Here is a 20077-nt window from a genome sequence, read left to right on the forward strand (position 1 = left end):
CTTGCCGTTTCGGGTGAAATATTCTATCATCGTGGTCTCTTTCACCATATTGTTTGACACAGTAACGTTCCCTATCATCGTACCACTTTAATCGACCACATTTCGTTGATGTGAATTTTTTTATTATTATTATTATTTTCATACGAAATACTCCCTCCGTATTTAGTTAAGAGATACACTTGGCCAGGCACGTGTATTAAAAAGAAAAATTAAATGAAATAAAGTAATAAAACAAGTGGGGTTGAGTAGATATTTTAATAAGAAAAACAAGTGAGTACCATGTCATTTTAGGGATTGAGGGGTGTGATAGGGTGTAGATATATTATTTAATTAGATGGTGGGGTTGATAAGTTACTAAAAATGACAAGTGTATCTCTTAAATAAATACGACCGGAAAAGACAAGTGTATCCCTTAAATAAATACGGAGGGAGTATAATTTATGTGAAATAATTTACTCAAAACACAATATTATTGAGAGGAACTTATTTATTACTCCCTCCGTCCTTTAATACTCGCTTTGTTTTGACTGTGCATGCTTGTCAATGCACAACTTTGACCACCAATATCTTTAACTACATATTAAAAAAACTTATAAAAATATTAATAATTTAGAAATATATATTAAGATGAAGCCAACCATGTATTATATACTAACATTTGTTTTTATATACTAGAAATAAAATAGGGTCAAAGTGAATTATGTGAATAGTGCAAAAAGTCAAAACGGGTCGAGTATTAAGGGACGAATGGAGTATGCGAATAGTGCAAAAATTCAAAACGATGTGAGTATTAAGGAACAGAGGGAGTATACACGGAATATATCAGGAGAGGGCGAAAAGTGATTGAACGACATTTTCAACCTTCGGCTTAAAATACATTTTCTGCAATCACCATATCATAGCAAATATTACCAATGATGTGTGATTAGCCTTGTGGTTAAGATTGGGATCTTGTTTACGATAGGCCTCAAACTCGAATCTCCCCGCCAACATTTGTAATTTGTATTGCCCTTATAGCTCATTCGCACACACACACAAAAGACCATATCATAGCAAATTCACTTACTTAAACGTTTGTTCACTCGCTTCCCAATGACGTTTAATAAAAAAAAATTAAATAACATACTCCGTATTTATCTTGAATTTTTATAGAAAATTGTGACCACATTGAATGAATTTCCATGAAAAAGTCTTTATTTATTTTTAATTCAATGATGAGTTGAATATAACAAAACATTACTTATTTAATTATCTCCTACCAGCACTAAATTGTGTATTTTCTGATAATAATACTAATACAAGTGTATAAGTATAATAATTCCTCCACAAATCATACAATATTCTCAATTCTTTAATTAATTACTATTAAAAATATCAAATGGGAAAAATACTACTCCCTCCGTCTCTACAAAATTATCCTAAATGGGAGTATGAGTCAAAGGGAGTATTTATTGAGTTATCTAATAGTTTATTTACACTTACATATTAATCCCTCCGTCTCTGCAAAATTATCCTAAACCATGCTTTTCACTTATTAAGAAAGAAGACATAAGAAAAGCAATTGTGTTGGTAGTTTGTCGATCTTTTTGTTAATTTAAATACGAAGTAAAATGTGAGAGCAGATATGTGAGAACACATACGGAGTACTGCAAATCATAAGGAACAAACTCAAAGGGACTAGGGGTGAAAGTTAGGTTTTTGATTTGAATTAAGGCCCAAACTAAACTAATTCGGTTTTCATTTTTTGAAACCGAATCCAAACAAAACCAAACTGTATTTTAAATTTTCAGTCCAATCCATACCATAAAAATGAATTTTTATGGCCCTGTTTTTGGGCCTATATTATACCTATTTTTAGCCAAATTTTAGGCCCTTGTTATACTTTTCTATTTGTTTAAGCCATGAGAATTAGGGCAAAATTATTGTACCTGCTTATTCTGTTTTAGTTCGGTTTCAGACTTTTCAGTCAAATCCAAACCACAAAACCAAATTTTTTAAAAAATCTCTGTCCAAAACGAACCGAATAGAAAAAAAAAGAACCGGATTCCTTATTCGATCGGTTCAGTTCGATTTTTCGGTTTTTTCATATCAACCCTTCACCCCTAAAAGGGACGGACAGAAAAGTAAATTGGACAATCTTTTACGATCGGATAGAGCATGCATATTTTTTTTATTTATAAGTTCAATAATGATAGGAGTGAGAAGGTGACATCAAATAAAGTAGTGAAAGGATAAGGCAGTTGAAAGGAATATACAATGACATGACCATCACAAAAACAGTTGTAACAACCTAACAAAACAGAAAATTATGATCTCACAAACAACAACAAAATAAGCTCGATCATCCACGAAGCTTCCTCCACCACAACACGGCCGTGCATGGTGGGCGCACGAAAAATACAGGTAGGGACGACGGGACCAATATCAACCCCGCCACACCACATTAACACGTTGCTCATCCATGAACTCGACGATGTTTATGACTCGGTCACCGGCCGAGTCATGACCGGTTCATGGCTCTGGGACTCAGCCATTATCTTATCAAACTACATTTCGATTCGAGCTGATCCTGATTACAATGGCGGGTTTGGCTTCTTCAACCTGCATGGAAAGACCGTGGTCGAACTCGGTGCTGGAACGGGACTACCTGGGTTGACAGCGAGTCGACTCGGTGCTCGTCGAGTTGTCCTCACTGATCTTCCCCCCCTCCTCCCTGGCCTACGGAATAACGTGGAGGTCAATGGGTTGGATGATGTCCGAGTTGAGGTGTGCGAGCTCGTGTGGGGGGCCGACGAGTTGCCGAGTCAACTCAATGAGTTGCAACGTGGGGTAGACTTGGTGTTGATGTCAGACGTGTTTTACGACTCGTCTTTGATGGCGCCGCTGGCAAAGACGCTGAAGATGGTGTGCCATGGCGGGACGGTGATATGGTCGGCCAGCGAGGTGAGACAATCAACGGATGAGTGCCTAAACGAGTTGACGAGTCACGGGTTTGAGGTGACCGAGTTGGTGAGTCAACCCGGTGTAAGCACGTCGGAAACCGGTCACAACAACACAAATGAATTTGCTATTTATGTTATAAGCCCTTCAAATCCAATACACTCCCCGTAGAAATGGTAATGATTCTCATAGTCTCATGTATACTTGGATATATGATCGATCGATACAACAACAACAAAGCCTTAATCCCAAAAAGATTTGGGGTCGGCTAACATGCATATATGATCGATATTACAAATTTTATTGGTTTATCTACTTGTGATTTTATCCCTTTTAAAGTTTAAAGTTTATGTTGTACACGAAATTATCCCAAATCATATAATTATAATAGTCTGTTTGATAGTCGGTTATAAATGGTGTTGATAGAAATGAATTTTTGTGTAAATTTATAAGGAAAATCAAGAAATTATTTCTTTTTGTTTATAACATTTTTATTAACACTCAACTCATTATCACTTGGGAAGTGATATTAGTTGGGAATGCAAATTTATGAATAAAAACACCAAAATTGAGACAAAATTTCATTACAATGGGACATCTTGATGCTATTTTCTTGCTAAATTTCACTTAAATTTATTCCCATTTCTATCATTTAGGGCAATCTTTTAGAGACGAAAAAAGTATTTCGTATATGCTTAGTCACATACTCAAGGAAAATTTTCGGTGAGTTCAAAGACGTAAAAATATAGTTATTTAGGAATTATTTCAAGCAAATATACATTCCTCACTCGACTGAAATGAGTAGTTGCGAATGGACCATTCTACATTACATTTACATTGGCAAATTGGCCCATGCCCCATTTGGCCATTTACCATGGAACCAAATATAGAAGTCACGTAAATACGAAGCTACTAATAAAAGGTGTTGAAGGCTCTTTTGCAAGATTATCATCTACTCCCTCTATCTCTTAATACTCGCACCGTTTTGACTTTTACACTATTTATATAATTCACTTTGACCCTATTTTATTTATAGTATATGAAAACTAATATAATATATTATTAACTTCATCTTAATATATAATATATATAATATATTGTTAACTTCATCTTAATATATATTTTCAAAATAGTAATATTTTTATAAGTTTTTATAATAATTAGAGATATTAGTGGTCAAAGTTGTACATTGGCAAACATGTCAAGTCAAAACAGTGCGAGTATTAAGGGGCGGAGGGAGTAGCTCGATCCTTGTGAAAAATGAGATTTGTATTCGGTAATTATCTTTCGAACAAGGGGAAGTTATCTTTTGAACAAGGGGTAATATAGCCAACATTTCACGGCTCACTTTCGATGTTGATTATTAAACATTATGGGATGAACTTGAGTAGCTCACAAGACAGCTCTCTACTTTTCTCCACATCTTTTCTCACTTCTCAAGAATAGGGAACAACAGTTCAAAAGAGTAGACACCATAATAAGCATGAATAAACACTCGAAATTTGAGATAACCCAATTTCTCAGATTTCAAATTTTACACACTAGTATCAATCAATCTAGACGATTATATCACCCCAAAACACACCAAAATAATCGCCATCATATCTCTATTAATACCACTACTATAGTTACTGTACGTGTGTTGTAGAGTATAATTACATGTCATCAGGAAGAGCTGAAAGGGTTTGGTAAAATGGTATTCCTTTCCATGCACTGCTGTACAAAATCCTGTACTTCATTGCTGTTTTTTCTGTATTATGAATTAATCGAGCCTTTGCTTTATCCTGTACGCCCATCAAAAGCTTTGCTCTATCACTTTCCCGAACCCTTTCCGACCAGACCATGTTCATGCAATGATCTCTTTTTCCACAAAAAATTGACTAAATTTTCAGCCTTTTCTCAAGAGAATACATACCTCAGAAAGCCGATAAAGGGGGGTCATCCTTCTCCTTCTCAGCCTTTATTTTGGGCCACCTGTTCCATTTTAGGGGTTTCCATAGCCAACCGCACTTCCATCATCCCATCAATAAGCTTAGTATTGAGGTAGAGTGGCAAAAATCATAGATAAACCTCACCCGGGCAAAAACTGTTGTTTCCATTTTTAATAATATTGCGGTGGCTCAAACCAAGTCGCTGATATTGAAGACTAACCAACCCATCTTTGGCCAACACCTTACCATATATTCTCAACCACTGTAGTGAGCTGCTTTCTGGTTCTGCGAGCTCAGACCCTGTTGAGCAGCCTGCTGCTGAGACTGAGGCTGGGGTTGCTGGTGCTGTGTGTTTTGCAAGTTCAAAGGCTGTGAATTATAGTGTGTAAAGGGCTGGGAATAGAGAGGATTCATCAGTCCCTGCAAAATCAACCACTTATATGAGAAAACATCATATATATATATATACACAAATAAACGGCCATTAAAGGCGTAAAATAGAAGGGGAAAGAAGAGGGGGGGGGGGGGGGGGGGGGGAAGGACTCCGTATGATGTGAAATAATAATAGTAAGTACTCAGGTGATTCATACTTCCTTTGTTCTCATTTACATGACAAGGCTATTTAGTCAAGTTTGCCGATGCACGATTTCAAACATAAATATCTTCAATTATGGATAAGAAAAGATTATACAAAGTTGATATTTAAAAAATATTTATTGAGAAGAATTTAAGAAAACCCCACACAACTATGTTTTTTCTCAAGTATAAATCACAAAATAAAGTCAAAGGAACATGTGTGAATATTTTAAAAACCCAATTGTGTCATGTAAATATGAACGGAGGAAGTATTTAATAGAGAACCTTTCACCTCCATCACAGGAGTCAAACCGTTTAGTGTGGCCTCAAAGGGTTATTAAGAAAAATATATTCGGAGTACTATTTTTTTTTTTTCCGACTTTTCAATCAAACAAACTATGTGAACTGGCACATCTTTCAGCAATGCCACACCTGTGACTGAAGAGGATTCATGTTTCCCACTCCAAAATGGCCCTGTGAAGTATCATCTTGAGATGGATCACTGAAGCCAACTTGGGTGAAAAGACCTTGGGATCCATGTGCCATATAATCCTGTAAATAACCAATCAAAGGTAAGACTAAGAACATAAAAGCAAAACAAGAAGTATAAAAAGATATGTACTACTTCTCCAGACCTGAGACATGAAATCGCTCCCGCTACCAAAGCGAGAATATCCAGCCTGAGAATTCTGGTTCAGGAAGCTTCCTGGAAAGCCAGACTGTGCTCCTTGTGTGGCATAATCAACAGAATATCCACTTTGTGAAGCCTGTCATTGGTCATCAGGAAATTAAGTTAACACATCGGATAAACCACAGTGGAAACATGTAATACTACTACAAAGCTATGTTTTTGGATCTACGCATTTTTATATAATAACTAAGAAAACAATGAGGTGGGTCACAAACCAGTACCAAAACAACAGACAAAGGTTAGAATTGAATGCAAACAGAGTTTAAAAAACATGGTATGCAGACTCCAATTGTTTGTTTATCATACCTGTGTTGAGAACTCCGGAATGTTATAAGCAACATGTGATCCTTGAGACTTAAAATCATCACCCAAGAAGTCCTAGTCAATTGATCAAGAGAATTAATATCAAAAGAAGTTCAGAGGGCAGTATATCACTCATATGAATGCATTGGCCTAAGTTCATCAGATGTTATACCTGTGACATACCCCCCATGGAAAACCCATCACGGAAAGATTGGCTAGGCCCTTGAACAGGCATCTGTTTGTGTGGGGAAAAAAAATCAGCACAAAAGATGGAAAATAAAAAGAAAACAAACCAATAAAAGGAGATACTAACATTAGAAACAAAACCGGGTTGTGATAATGGACCACCAACAGATGGTTGGCCATTGGGGCTATCCAGAGGAAAGTTGAAACTAGGCCCGATATTTCCAACAGGTTGCTGTGAACCTTGTTGGTGCGGTAGATGACTGCCAATAGGAGCAGAACTGCCACGGCCAGCACCAAAACCACGGTTTCCAGGCTGAGGGACTTGAGGAACTGCTCCTACAGGGCCATGTACAGCACCTCGAGATGGAATGGCATATGGCTGAGATGGTGGTGCGCCATGATATGGAGGAATAGGAACTCGAGTCATGGGGAATCCAGAAGGATGCACTGCTGGCTTGTGTGTACCATTAGGTGCTCCCGGTGGCATGTAACCTGAAAAAAACCATTCAGCGGCTCAAATAACATACAATAGTAACTATTAGAATTCATGTTAATACAATACAATGGTAAGAAAAATGTACACACTGGGAGAGAGAGAAGAGAGAGAGAGAGAGGGGGGGGGGGGGCTGTTAGGTATATCATACCTCTACCACGACTACCTCTTCTATCACCACTTGCACCGGTCGTTGAACCTGGTGTAACATTATCGGAAGGCACAACACCGGCGGCCGCACCATAGAAAAGTCTACGATCATTATATATCTGTATCAAATTGGGAAAGTTAGCCATGTATAACAACAATAAATGATATATACCAAAAGTAAAATGAAAAAAAGAGTTTAAAATATAATATACCTTCTTGGGTTTCTGAAATTGAACCATACTCTGCTTCAAATTACTGAGAGGTCCCTCTACCAAGCACTCATGCTCCTTAATCAAAACAAAGCAAAATTTTGCAAGCAGAACATAAGCAAATGTACATAAATATAACCAGGAATTATTAGCATAGTTTTATCAGGAGCCCAACAATCGAAAACACATCAATATAAATATACGTAAACAGCAGGAGAAATAACTCACCTTACTAATGCAATTTTTTTTTCAGAACACAAGACATTAATACAGGCACTAATTAGAGATTTACCTTATAATGAGTCAATAAGCCATTCCAAAGTGGCTGCTTGCTCAGAACTTTAGGATTCCCCAAGATGACAATACCATAACGAGCACGTGTCAGAGCAACATTGAGTCTACGGGGATCGTTGAGAAATCCGATTCCCTAAACATAACAAGTAGTTAGCTTATGTAAAACTTTTAGTGTACCACGGGGTTCTGGAGATGCAAAAAGGGATGTCAGATGATAGAACTGAAAATTCTGAAACGGAAATATTGTGGTTTAAAGAAAGCAACGTGAACAAAAAAAACTTGGGAAACATGGTATGATCTACTAAGTGGTAGAACAGAAGTAAAAAAAATTAGAGGAAAGGAAAATAAAATATGAAACAATTTTTTCCCATCTCTTCCAAACCTTCCAATGAAACCCCACAATACAGGTTCTATTTTTAAAACCAAGCACAGGAAAAGTCACTTAATTCTTTTACTTTTCCATCCATAATAGATCAAGAGACCGGTAGGAACCAAATGAGTCAAAAAAGATTGTATATGTAAGCCGTATACACACAATCAACGAGTAGGAGGCTTGCCACCACAACACACCCTCTGAATCACACATACCAAATTCATGAACCATCTTCCCGTAAAAAGCAACATGAAACAAATTAGAAAATAGATAAAAGAATGATTAATCACCTGGTGTTCGTTACTCCTAACACAAGACAATATTATGTAATCTTTTTCTCTACCCTGGAATGAATCAACACTTGCCACCTATAGGACAAAGAGAAATCAAAATCTGAACATGCAATTATTTATACAATAAACTGAAACCCATTCTCATATGCTACCTCAATTTCCTTGTAAAGTTGCTGCCTGAGTGCTCCATTCCTCGACATATAGTTCACAATGTAGGCCCTTTGCCCTTCATAGGGTGTTATAACCCCAATCTACAGCATGTCAAAACAACAAAATACCAAATTTATTCACAGGAGAAACATAGATTGGTAGAATACAAACAGGCGAAAAGGTTAATAAAACCCATCAAAAGAACAAAACAGAAACAGTAATATACCTGACTAGGGACCACGCCACTCCTCAAGAATGAAGTCACTATTTTCTCAACGTTTGCAGCCTCTGTCCGGTTGAGATACGATGTTCCACTAGCACTAATCTCCTCTTGCCCCATCTGTGATTAAATACAAGTCAAAGACTTCAGATAAAATATGGAAAAGAAGTTAGCATGAATATCTACACCCTAACTGAATCACCGCATCCTTTGGCCACAGTCTACATTACACCATACCTGGACATAGAAGAACATTGGGCGATTCGGAACCGGCCATGGAAAATCGATTCCTGTTGATTGTCTTTCATTAACGGTCACGCCATTTTGGAGTGTACCTTCATAGAAGCTATTGGAAGGAAACTCTGAAAGCGCTGGATGCATACGATATTGAACCTGTAATTCATGTAGTAACTAATCAACAACATTGCAAAACCAGCAATCAAGGATGATTCATATTGGCCAAAAATAGGAAGTATATTTGTGGCAGCGATTAAAGAGATTGGATCATTCCCTTAGGAAACACGAAAGTTAAAACAAAAAAAAAAGCATTTCTGAATTAATTATATTATATTCAAACAAAAAATGCATGGGACAGACAGAGAACCTGCAGCCTGATGGGCTTCACACCAAGCAACACAAGGCGCTCAAAAAGAGACTGTGCTAGTCCAGCTCGAGCAGCTTTCTTGCACATTATTACAGGACCAAGTTGGCAGTGGTCACCAACAAGAACAACCTGAAAGGACAAAACCATATAGTGAAAATGACGTCCAGAAGCGCCTCATCTTTCTGCAAGAACTAATGATAGAATTTGCACAAGCATGTGTCAAACTAAACTGAAACTAACCTGCTTTGCTCCAAGAACCAGTGGTATGAGACACTCAGGTTCTGTTGCTTGTGTAGACTCATCAATGAGTACCTAAAGTTGGAAAGTGAGTAAACCATGCAGCACAAACACTATCCAAATTACAATCATTTCAAGTGTATTGCATTTTTACCTGACGGAATCTGAAATTTGAAAGACGTGGATCTCCAGCTCCAACACAAGTGCAACAGATGACATCAGCACTCTGGGCTATCTCCCTCTCCGTTGCTCGTTTCAACGCTTTGTACTTTTTCTCATCACTGCTAGACAATTCTCCTGAAAAAATCAAAGAATCGAGCTTACAAATAATAAGATGAAAATACAAGCTCGCAAAGCACGCGCTGTATATTCTTTGTCAATTCTTCTTTTAAAGAAAATACAAAGAACACTAAATTTCTTCCAGGAACACTGGCACCAAAGACTCCAGACAATTCCTTGCAAAACAAAACAAATATGAAGTATGTGGTATGGGACACAAGTCACACAATGACCCCTTCCAAACCCCTCAGGAAAAAAAAACATAAAGGACGAACACCTTTTCAACATCAAAGGAGGGAGGACGGACAAACAAAGTAAGCAAAAAGTCACCTTGTTCATCCTTCAATTGTTGTAATTTGTAAAGCTCACTCTTCTCCGATGTGTCAAGGTGCCGAACCTAAGAGAATAAGGCGGTAAGCATGAAGCAGAAATCATTGGAGAACACATACAAAATAGAGAAACATAAAGCATGAAATAAGAAAGCAAACCTGATAGTGAAGTGTCAGATGCTCAACCGGAGAACTGACAGCCTCTCTGGATTTTGCACAGAGTCTTACAACCTAAGTAGAAGAATAGTGCAGATAGATTACTTTGCAGCATACATGAGGAACCAAATGCAATTAAGAAGCATGTTTTATTTTTTGTTCACATCCATCTTATCATTATTCTTCCGACCCCTACGTCACAGGACTCACAACTTAAGTCAAATGTTCGAGAAACCAGATGACACATCACTTTCCTGTTACCTATCAGGCAACTATGAATAGCTCTTCCAAGAAAAATGAAATACATTTAATCACTTTTGAGAAAACACATGAATAACTGACCATCTCCAGCTGGATAGAAAAATTCAAAAATATATTAAAAAGGCAAGCATGGAATTACAACAGCTAAGAAGCATCAGCCTTAATAAATAATGGCACTTGGTGAATTAAAAACTACCACAAGGCCACTTTAGAATATGGAAGTTTTTGTTTCCATCAAGTAGAAATTTTCAAACATAGAGCACCATGTAGAATTTCCCAAATAAAAAGCATGCAGCTAGACTATTCTAAGACACCAGCTTTCCTGAAGTTGCAACGACCTCCTTGTTCATAAGTTGAGAGAAAGACAGAATACCTTTAGACCAGTAGCACTTATCTTTTCAGCCAATTGATCCACAGCCACATTACTTGGTGCGCAGACCAACACCTTCATAACAAAGAAAAATAAACATCCTTCAACGAATGATTATCCAAGTATGAGAAATACAAAATATCAGTGCCACAACTTTTACCTGTCCTTGGCCTTGTTTGGCCATGTGATACACAATAGCAGCAGAAGTAACCGTTTTCCCAGTGCCAGGGGGGCCTTGAATTAAACTTATGGGCTTTTGAAGGACGCTCTTTACAGCAAAAACCTAATGATCAATTAACATGAGTTGAAACATCAATAACAAAAACCCCTGAACAAGGAACTACAGACATGTCTCGTTGATCATCTAAAAAGATAACACTAGCTCAACTCCCCAGAACGACCAGCACCATACCAAGACTAAAGCATGAAAGAAAATAACGGCTTGTGTTTGGAAAGAAAGGAAAGAGGGTTAACATTTGAAGTAGAATATAACATCTGAAACAGAATACATTTACCCAGAGCTTCTAGTTCAGACGAACTTCGATGATTGAGGAAGAAGGTTCAAAGGCAATCAATGGAGGGAACAGACTACCACAAAACCCACAGAGAAAAAAGCACGACCCTACAAGAACAATGGTAAAACACAAGTATATAATACCTGAGATGCATTCAACTCTGGAAGACCTGGAGCGCCAAATCGACGAGGCAAAGTATTTCGAACCACCTGCATCTCGACTTCATGTCCCAACAAATGGTGATAAATATACCTGTACCAAGTTACAGACTTAAAATATCAAGCAACAAATTGAAAAGGAATACAATGCTTATAACTGTATGTAAAATTTAATGTATGTGAGGTAGATCCCTTTTTACAATTCAACAGACGCATCACCTCGCAATATTACAGAATTATCACAATCAACATGATGTATTATCTCAGATGGTCACCTAAAAAAGGCAATCGAACAAAAACATAATATGGTGAATTTATCATAATGCATCCTCCAATTTTTTAATCGGTACTATCTCCAGGGAAGTCGTATGTTAATTCAAATTGTCCAACTTTTATAAACCCAATGTAATAAGAGAATATAAGATGCAGAATATTGTCACATTGGCAACAGGAACAAGCGGGGTTAATTACTTGTTGAAAAACCATCTCGATTTAAAGAAGTTAGAGCTGAGAAAAATGATTAATGTACCAAGTAATTAGCGACAACCAAAAAAGTAAATGTAGCGAGTATTTTGAGGAGTTTTGCATTCTTTTTAGGCAGTGAACACCCAGTGCAACCCGTAACCTAATATTCTTAGCTACCCTACCCCCTAGCAAGAAAATTCTATGAACCCACTCAGAAATAACCTAAAGCTAAAAAGAGATTCAGATTAAAGTGAACCCACCCACTAACACTAGTCTCATCCACTGCAAAGGTTTTCATAGCACCCTGCATCCGATCAAAGCTTGTACTTTTCCAGACAAAATCAACGCTAAATCCATGAGTTATGTCGACAGGGACTCCCTGAAATTAATAGACAATATTAAGCCTGAAACCTGAATTGACAAAACTGAAACCATGCAGAACATAAATATAAAAGCCAATTTCACCTGACTTGCACGAAGCTCAAGTGCAACCTCTTCCTGTGCAGTCAACTTAATCTGAAAGCATACAGTAAAATTACAAGTGAACAATTCAATATATTACTGATTGGTTGCAAAGATATACTACAAGCAGTGTGGTAAGATTTATCGCAACATATAGCAAACAAACCAGACAGAAGTTATGTTTTCAGAGAGTAAAAAGGGAAGTACCACATGACCAACAGACTGCCAAGCAGGATGAGCAGCATCCCCTGAGTAACGTAGCCGCAACTCATCACCAGGTACCAGACGCAACTCATTGTCCTCCTAAAATAGCACCATATTTCAAACGATTACATCAGAAAACCACAAATATTAAAGAAATACAGACAAGTGACTTCCTCCAAATCACGGGTTCAAAGGCATGTGAATATATGAGGCGTGTGAAGACTAGAATACACTAAAGTTACACAAAGATCAAAGGCCACCTTTGGAAAAACAAAATATGCAACGCGCTTCTTGTTTAGACCGATATCCCACCGCACTGTGAGATTGTCCTTACTTTGGGATTCTTTCATCATCTGCAGGGCATTCATAATAATAATAAATACATTAGATGAAGACAGAAAACGGAAAACGAACAAGAAAGTATTAGGTATATTAATACAGGACAAGATGAACAGGAAACCAAAAAACAGAACAACAAATGACAAAAGACTCACTTTATCATAATCAGCTTCAAGCTTGATAAGTGGGGCAAATACATTTTGATACTGCAAATAAACAAAAGTTACTGTCAGACATACGTATAACTTATTAAAAGAATACTCAAATAGTCAAATATATCTAGCATCTAAGAAGACACGCTAATCAATACTTAAATATAACTGTGAGAGCTTTTTGTCATGTCTAAATAACAGATTGCTATGGATGTCCCTCGAACAACACAAAAGTAATAATTTAAATTCATCATAGTCATAGCCTCATAGCCTGTATAACAGATCAATGCCAAACACTAGTACCACCTTCCTAAAAGCTCTCGACACTTAAATTTGTGTCTAAAGTTTAAAAAACTGACCTTAATTGCCCGCTATTACATACATCAAGATCTTGTTAGATCTGATTTTGTCTCGATATATTATTTTCAAAATATCAACTTTTTTATATTGATTTTTCATATAAACTTGAATAAAATTAGCGGCCTAAGGAGTGCATTAGAGTCAGTGCAAACAGAAAGTGTAAAGAACTTTCGGGAGCAGTGTTAGTACAATGTTTAAGTACGATGAATAATTCGAATCCAGAATCCCCCCCCCCCTGCCCCACCACCACCCACCCGGCCCCAAGAAAAAAGAAAAGAAGAATCTAGTTATACTGTCTTCCATGGGGAACAGGCGGAAAGGATCAAAAATAAAAACCTGGAAAGCATCTTCATATTTCAAAACCACAGGCTGAGGCTCATCATCTACACCAGGTTTCTCAAGATCCTCCAAAGATGCATCAGGGTTTGATTTCCATAGCTCTTCTATCTTGTTTATTTGCTGTGCACTGATTTGTCTGGCCCTTAGTTGCTCTTGTTCAGATGGAACCTGAAAAAGGAACCAGTTAATAAGTAAGGATATCTACAATCAAAATCCCTGTTAAACTTAATGCACCAAAATCACAGAATTCATAAGTCATATCAAGCAATACTTACCTTCACAAGCCATGGAAGGAAGCAACGATCATCAATAAGAGGACACCATTGACTCAAATCCCAATTCATGTCCTTCAATGCATTCACGCTCAAACAAGGTTCCCGACACAGAAGAACGACTACACTTTCGGTCTTGGCCGAAATAAATCCAAGTAGAAAAACATTACGGCAACCACAATTGTAACACTCAAGAATTGTTTCTCCCAGAGGACTATCTTTATGCAGACAAACTTCCTTGTGCTTGGCTCGAACCTGCAAAGCACCAGTTATTAAGAGCAGATTCAAAGAAAAGTTAATACAATGGGTCTAACATATGAAAAAAACAGTCTTTACAGCCGAGAAGATTTAGTCACTGAAAAGTAGTTGTCACAGCACTCATCTTACCTCTAAGGGGCACATAAACAGTAAACACGCACACCATATGGACAAGAATGCCACACTGTCAAGAACTCATATTTGAAATATTAAAGCAACTTCCCTAAGTGTTATGAAAAAGTAATGATAACAAAAGTTGAAGCAAACACAGTTGACCTGCATATAATAATAAACCAGAAAACAGTTATACATGACCTTTCCAAATAGGTCTACCCCACTATCACAGAAAGATACTTCACTGACTATAAGTAAGACTGTTAACTACAGATAGCTCAACTGTTAAGAATGTCAACTTCATACCAATATACATTTGTACAAACAACAAAGGTTCTTACTCTTACCTATCCAACAATTATAAGATACCATATACACAAACCTGAAGAGGCAGAATGAGTTCAAAATTATTCTACTCTCTTCCTTTAAAATCATGCACATTCCCTCCAAGTTTTCTAAAACCAAATAAAAGACGTCCAACAGTTAAGTATTCACCCTAAGTAGGGAAAAACCACGATTTATATCTGCACCAACACAAGTATTAAATTGATGACATGCCAAGGAAAAATCAAAAGGAAACACGGTGCAAGGCAAGTAATGAGGAGTGTGCACCGCAATGTATAAGACCACCTAGCAATCCCAGCTAATCTAGGAATACGAAGGATGCTCCATGATTCTCATGTACAAGTGACAAACGGGTCAAGTAAGTTCATGTTGAGGAGAACTACAATTTGGTATTTGTTGTGTAAATTAGGTCGGGTCAGTTCAATTACGGGTTCTATTGAAAATTAGTTACTCGTGGTCGTGGGAAACAAATACCATATTGCTATATTAGACTCTGGTCGGGATTCCAATTCTACGAAGTATCAAGTTGCAACGTCCACAGGACACCAACGCCGGTCACTCGATACTAGATCAGTAAATTCCCCTACCCCCCTTCTAATTGGCAATTTCCCATCAATGCATAATAGAGCTTAATTTCATTTTTACCATCAACAATCAAGTTAAACACAAATATTACACCTAAGATTTTTCCATGATTCAACGCAGATGTCTAAAGTAAATAAAAAAAAGCTTCTCTACATCATCAAATTCTCTATTCTAATCAGTTTGCAACAAGAAAGTACAAGAAACTTCCCTGCATCATAATATTTTCTTTATGAACCTCACTAGGGTAATAGTGTAATACCATGTTCAATTGGGAAGGAAAAATTCAAATTTATGACATAACAGGCTTCACAGAACTAGCAAAGACACAGTTCACAGATCAAAATATATTTTCCATAGCCATTGTATTAGCCATTAGGTAGCTAACCGAACCACATAATTGGTGATAGGGTAAGTAACAGAATTTTGGGTTTTCATGGTTACAGGGTTTTAAAGTCCAGTTTCCAGGTCAATATTAATGCAAACAAAAATAAAAGCCACAAATGAACTCATCCTTCATTCCTTCCCAATTGTTGCCTTCAGCAAAGAAAACCAAACCTAAAGAGTGGTGAGTGACTGCTGATAATTATCAATACCATGTGCTCAGGTACAAAAACACCATGAAGCACAATCTATCAACACATAATCAGCTAAGAAAAACGAATACTAATTTCTTTGCTATAAAACAAAAATATAGTATCCAATCCTTCCACTGCAAAGAGAAGATTCAGGATATTAGGATCAGATCTAATACTTTTAGGGGGATTTTGAAATAGAACCCACATCAGAGTGAGCTACAGCTCGGTGTACGCTTCATGCATACTCTTCCATAACATGATGACGAAATCAAATCTCCCCATTTATCCTCAGAAATGTTGTTCAAAATATTCTTCAAACAGCAGGCTAATGAGTGAAGATGCATCTTGTATTGATATAGAGCGTCATGGGTCAAAATATAGAACAACTTGACAGATATTTTCTGATACAAAATTCCTTCCATTTCTATCCATATGTCGTATCCTCGGATAAAGAAGCCACTAGGCCAAAAATATAGAGAATCTCAATTCACATCCCATATAAAGGTCTTTGCGGAGTTCGAGAGAACCATTTTAAACTCTCATTGGGTCAGGAGTTGGCGGATATCTGGCATGAAGTCCGACTGCCAAAATTCGTCAAACTGGTTTTCTATTCTAAGGCATGGTCTTACATCCCATCGAGCGATATGAAATTGATTACCAACTTACAAACCACTATTTCCCAAGTTGTAAAGGGTTGGCAACCATCGCCTAATACGGAACTGACACAGATAGTTCTTAAACACTAATACAACGCCAATGCAGGTCAGAGGCTGACCCATCCAATCTGACTGATGTAAATTCATACCGTATCAACCCCAATAATTTACACAACATCACATAAAGTGATTATGCGGTCATGACTACCACGTTGTAGGGTAGTTCAAAACTTCGGATCAACAAGACTTTTATCCAAAATGGCCCCACTAGCTAATTGGCTGGTTAAGCAGATAAAATGCAAGCACCATATTTTCAACAAGTATACAACCCTTCCAACTTACAAATCTAATAAGATACAGCTCAAATTTCAAGTAAACACTGTATTAGAAATTTCTCTAGATGATTCTAGTTTTTACAAAAAACTAGCAATGTTACTCCTACTTTTCTCTAAATTTTCCTTTCTTGGCTGCAGCTTCCATGATAGACTATAACTGAAAAGATTAAGATGATCCCTCCATACTTGGTTTCCAAATTTTCCAACATTCATAAGCAGTCCATTAGCATCACGGTCAGCCCTAAATCTCAAGCTACGCAAAAAATCTTTTGCCTCTGACATTCATAAGCGTTCCATTGGTATAATGGTCAGCCCCAAGCCTCAAACTATGCAAAAATTCTTTTGCCTCGCCCCTTACATTAGGTTGCCAAAGGTTCTCGGCTACCTGATTCTCTTAAACACTCCATTAGTTTCACAGTCAGCCACAAGTTTAAAGATTTGCTGAAAAAACTTTCACCACAAAAAGTAGATGTAACCTCATCTCCGTAGAACAGAATACAACAGTTCTAAAGCTACTCCAGAAGATGTTCTTATTAAGTAAATGCCCACTGGTATTCCAATAGACCCTTGCAACAATTGTATATGTCCACAATATAGATCCCGTTCATTCAATTTAAGTAGGATCATCTCTACTACTTAAAAAATGCAATATAAACCATTGTCATTCTGGGAAAGATGCAACCTTTTACCAAATATTCAGTGGTTATCTAACTATTATTTCTCAACACTGGGAAGTAAAAGAATTTCCCTTTATAAACTAATTAATAAATCATCACACGTTTCATCACCATCAAGCTACAGTAACGCTGGTCTACAAAAAAACACATACATTGAGGAAAAGTGTAAAAAGATGGGAAAATAATACTTAGTAGAAAACTCACCAGATGATTGACGATGTGTGAACCAGAAGTATTCCCCCTCGAATTACAGAACCATTTCCGGCAAGAAGGAACATTACACCGAACAACACAAGCAGGATTCTGAACACCACAATACCTACAAGCATGCTCAGAAAAATCCCCAACCCCTTTGCCAAACTGATCAACAAACCCATCCTCATCGCCCGCTGTCTCCTCAAAGTTCAACCCACTCATACCAGCGGCCAACGAGTCCACGACAGAAGCCACACCTTGACCCCCACCGCCACCGCCTCCGCGACCCTTGGTGGGCCCCCCAGATGAAGAAGAATGAGATTCGGGAGGTTGATGCGATTCCTTGATTTCAGGTGCCACAATGGAGTCAGAAGGAGTAGGCCAAGCGGAAGAAGATGACGACGGCGATGCAGAAGCGCGAATCGGCTGCGAAAGCTCGTTGAATTGCGGGTAAGCGAAGTTGACGTCATCATCGTCGTCACCACCTGCTTGGGTGTTGAATTCGAGGAAGGTGTACGCATCGTCGTTTCCTGTGTCGGGTTGCGATGCCGTTTCGTAGAGATTGTTCGCGTTCGAATCCATTACTGGAAATCGTGGATTAGGGTTTCCGAATTACAGGCAGATTGAGAAATGGGAATCGAAGGTGGAAGGAAGACGAAGAAGAAGAAGTGTGTGCAAAAAGGATGAGAGAGAAAGTTAGGGTTAGGGTTTGGTGGAAGGAGAATAATAAAATTGGGGAAGATGAAAAGAGAGGAGGATGGTGGTGGTGGTGTGAGACGTCATGAGAACTGAGGGAAAGCGTGAGCGTGAGTGGGGTTGGATTTGTGTGAGCTCGATGAAATTGAGGTGAGGTTGGTCATGCGATACTCACGTGCTCAAAGCCATTTTTTGTTTGTACTTTTTTTTTGTTAAAATTTCTAATTTATTTTTGAATTAAAATAATCGAGTGTCACGTAGATAATTAATTAGGTTACACATAGATATTTTAATTAATTACGGAGTAATTATTAATATATACAACACCATCCAAAATTAATCAGGCACTCTAATAATTAAAACATAAATCTAAAATAAAATTGAATCCAAAATCAAACACTAATCTAAAATAAAATTCAAATCCAAAATCAAAAACTAATCTAAAATAAAAATCCAACATCAAACAATAATCCAATATTATAGCGCCATGTAGGAAATCTAATGGTTTTGACGAATGAAAAATAAGATTTCAAAATTATTTATGAATTAAAAAAGTCGAGTGCCACGTAGATAAATAATTATGTGACATGTAGATTATTAATTACGAATATTACGTATATAGAATTCCATCCAAAATCAACCACTCTAACAATTAAAAAAATAAATCTAAAATAAATTCAATCCAACATCAAACACTTATCTAAAATAAAATATATAACAGTTTTATTTTAACTTAACAATTTAATAGAATTCGTGTATCGCACGGGCTAAATTCTAGTAATAAGAATACGAGATTTTACCCTAAACTTATAAGTTATCACCTTGTAAAACAACCGTAACTCATAAGAGAGGATATCCATAAGCATACAGTTTACAATCTTCTGGTCTCAAGAGAACAAACTTAGAATTGAGTAGATTTTATAGAACAAAATTACAAGTGACTAGATCGATTTTGTCACTACTAAGCTAGGCCTTACTACGTACTCCCTCGATTTTTTTTTGTTCTTTAAATTTTCCTTTTTAATTAGGTGTTTCAAAATATTTTTTACACTTCCTTTTATATTATCACATAAATATTTTAATATTCTATCAAAATTTATGTCCAATGATTATTTTAACCAATTAAATTCATTGAATCATTTAATCTTTCACACTTTTCTATTGAGACATTAATTTTTTTTCATTTTCCCAGACTTTTGATAAAAGTGAAAACATTATAAATAAACGTAATTTGCCTTTTTTTTAAAAAAAAAAAAGAGAAATCTTAATGTACATTACTTAGTCGTTAATAAACGCGTAAAAAGCCAAACGTAACGAACAAAAAAAACAG

General features: G+C 37.0%; 2 protein-coding genes across 2 annotated transcripts; one reads left to right on the forward strand and one right to left on the reverse strand.

Annotated features, from left to right (window-relative positions):
- Positions 1–2502: 2502 nt before the first annotated feature.
- Positions 2503–3111, forward strand: LOC110781181 (uncharacterized). The gene has a single exon (XM_021985413.1). The coding sequence runs from the start codon at positions 2503–2505 to the stop codon at positions 3109–3111; it is 609 nt and encodes a 202-aa protein (XP_021841105.1).
- A 1307-nt stretch (positions 3112–4418) lies between these two features.
- LOC110781662 (regulator of nonsense transcripts 1 homolog) lies at positions 4419–18848 on the reverse strand. Its single transcript, XM_021985762.2, has 29 exons — positions 18061–18848; positions 14315–14566; positions 14037–14207; positions 13344–13394; positions 13110–13202; positions 12853–12948; positions 12649–12699; positions 12444–12562; positions 11704–11812; positions 11206–11328; positions 11049–11120; positions 10418–10489; positions 10260–10326; positions 9805–9947; positions 9654–9725; positions 9414–9542; positions 9047–9202; positions 8816–8929; positions 8592–8690; positions 8437–8514; positions 7772–7906; positions 7483–7557; positions 7272–7389; positions 6755–7119; positions 6614–6676; positions 6445–6516; positions 6083–6214; positions 5880–5999; positions 4419–5291 (listed from the first exon to the last, which is right to left on the reverse strand). The coding sequence occupies exons 1-29, from the start codon at positions 18631–18633 to the stop codon at positions 5127–5129; spliced, it is 3885 nt and encodes a 1294-aa protein (XP_021841454.1). The 5' UTR covers positions 18634–18848; the 3' UTR covers positions 4419–5126.
- Positions 18849–20077: the final 1229 nt, after the last annotated feature.

This window comes from Spinacia oleracea, chromosome 6, assembly GCF_020520425.1.
Source record: "Spinacia oleracea cultivar Varoflay chromosome 6, BTI_SOV_V1, whole genome shotgun sequence".
Lineage (NCBI taxonomy): Eukaryota > Viridiplantae > Streptophyta > Magnoliopsida > Caryophyllales > Amaranthaceae > Spinacia > Spinacia oleracea.

Coding starts and splice junctions, on each gene's coding strand:
- LOC110781181 (XM_021985413.1), top strand. CDS start 2,503: ATGACCGGTTCATGGCTCTGGGACTCAGCCATTATCTTATCAAACTAC.
- LOC110781662 (XM_021985762.2), bottom strand. CDS start 18,633: ATGGATTCGAACGCGAACAATCTCTACGAAACGGCATCGCAACCCGAC. Junction 12,700..12,852: donor GGCAGTCTGTTGGTCATGTG/GTACTTCCCTTT, acceptor GTATGCTTTCAG/ATTAAGTTGACTGCACAGGA. Junction 9,726..9,804: donor CAAATTTCAGATTCCGTCAG/GTAAAAATGCAA, acceptor TTCCAACTTTAG/GTACTCATTGATGAGTCTAC.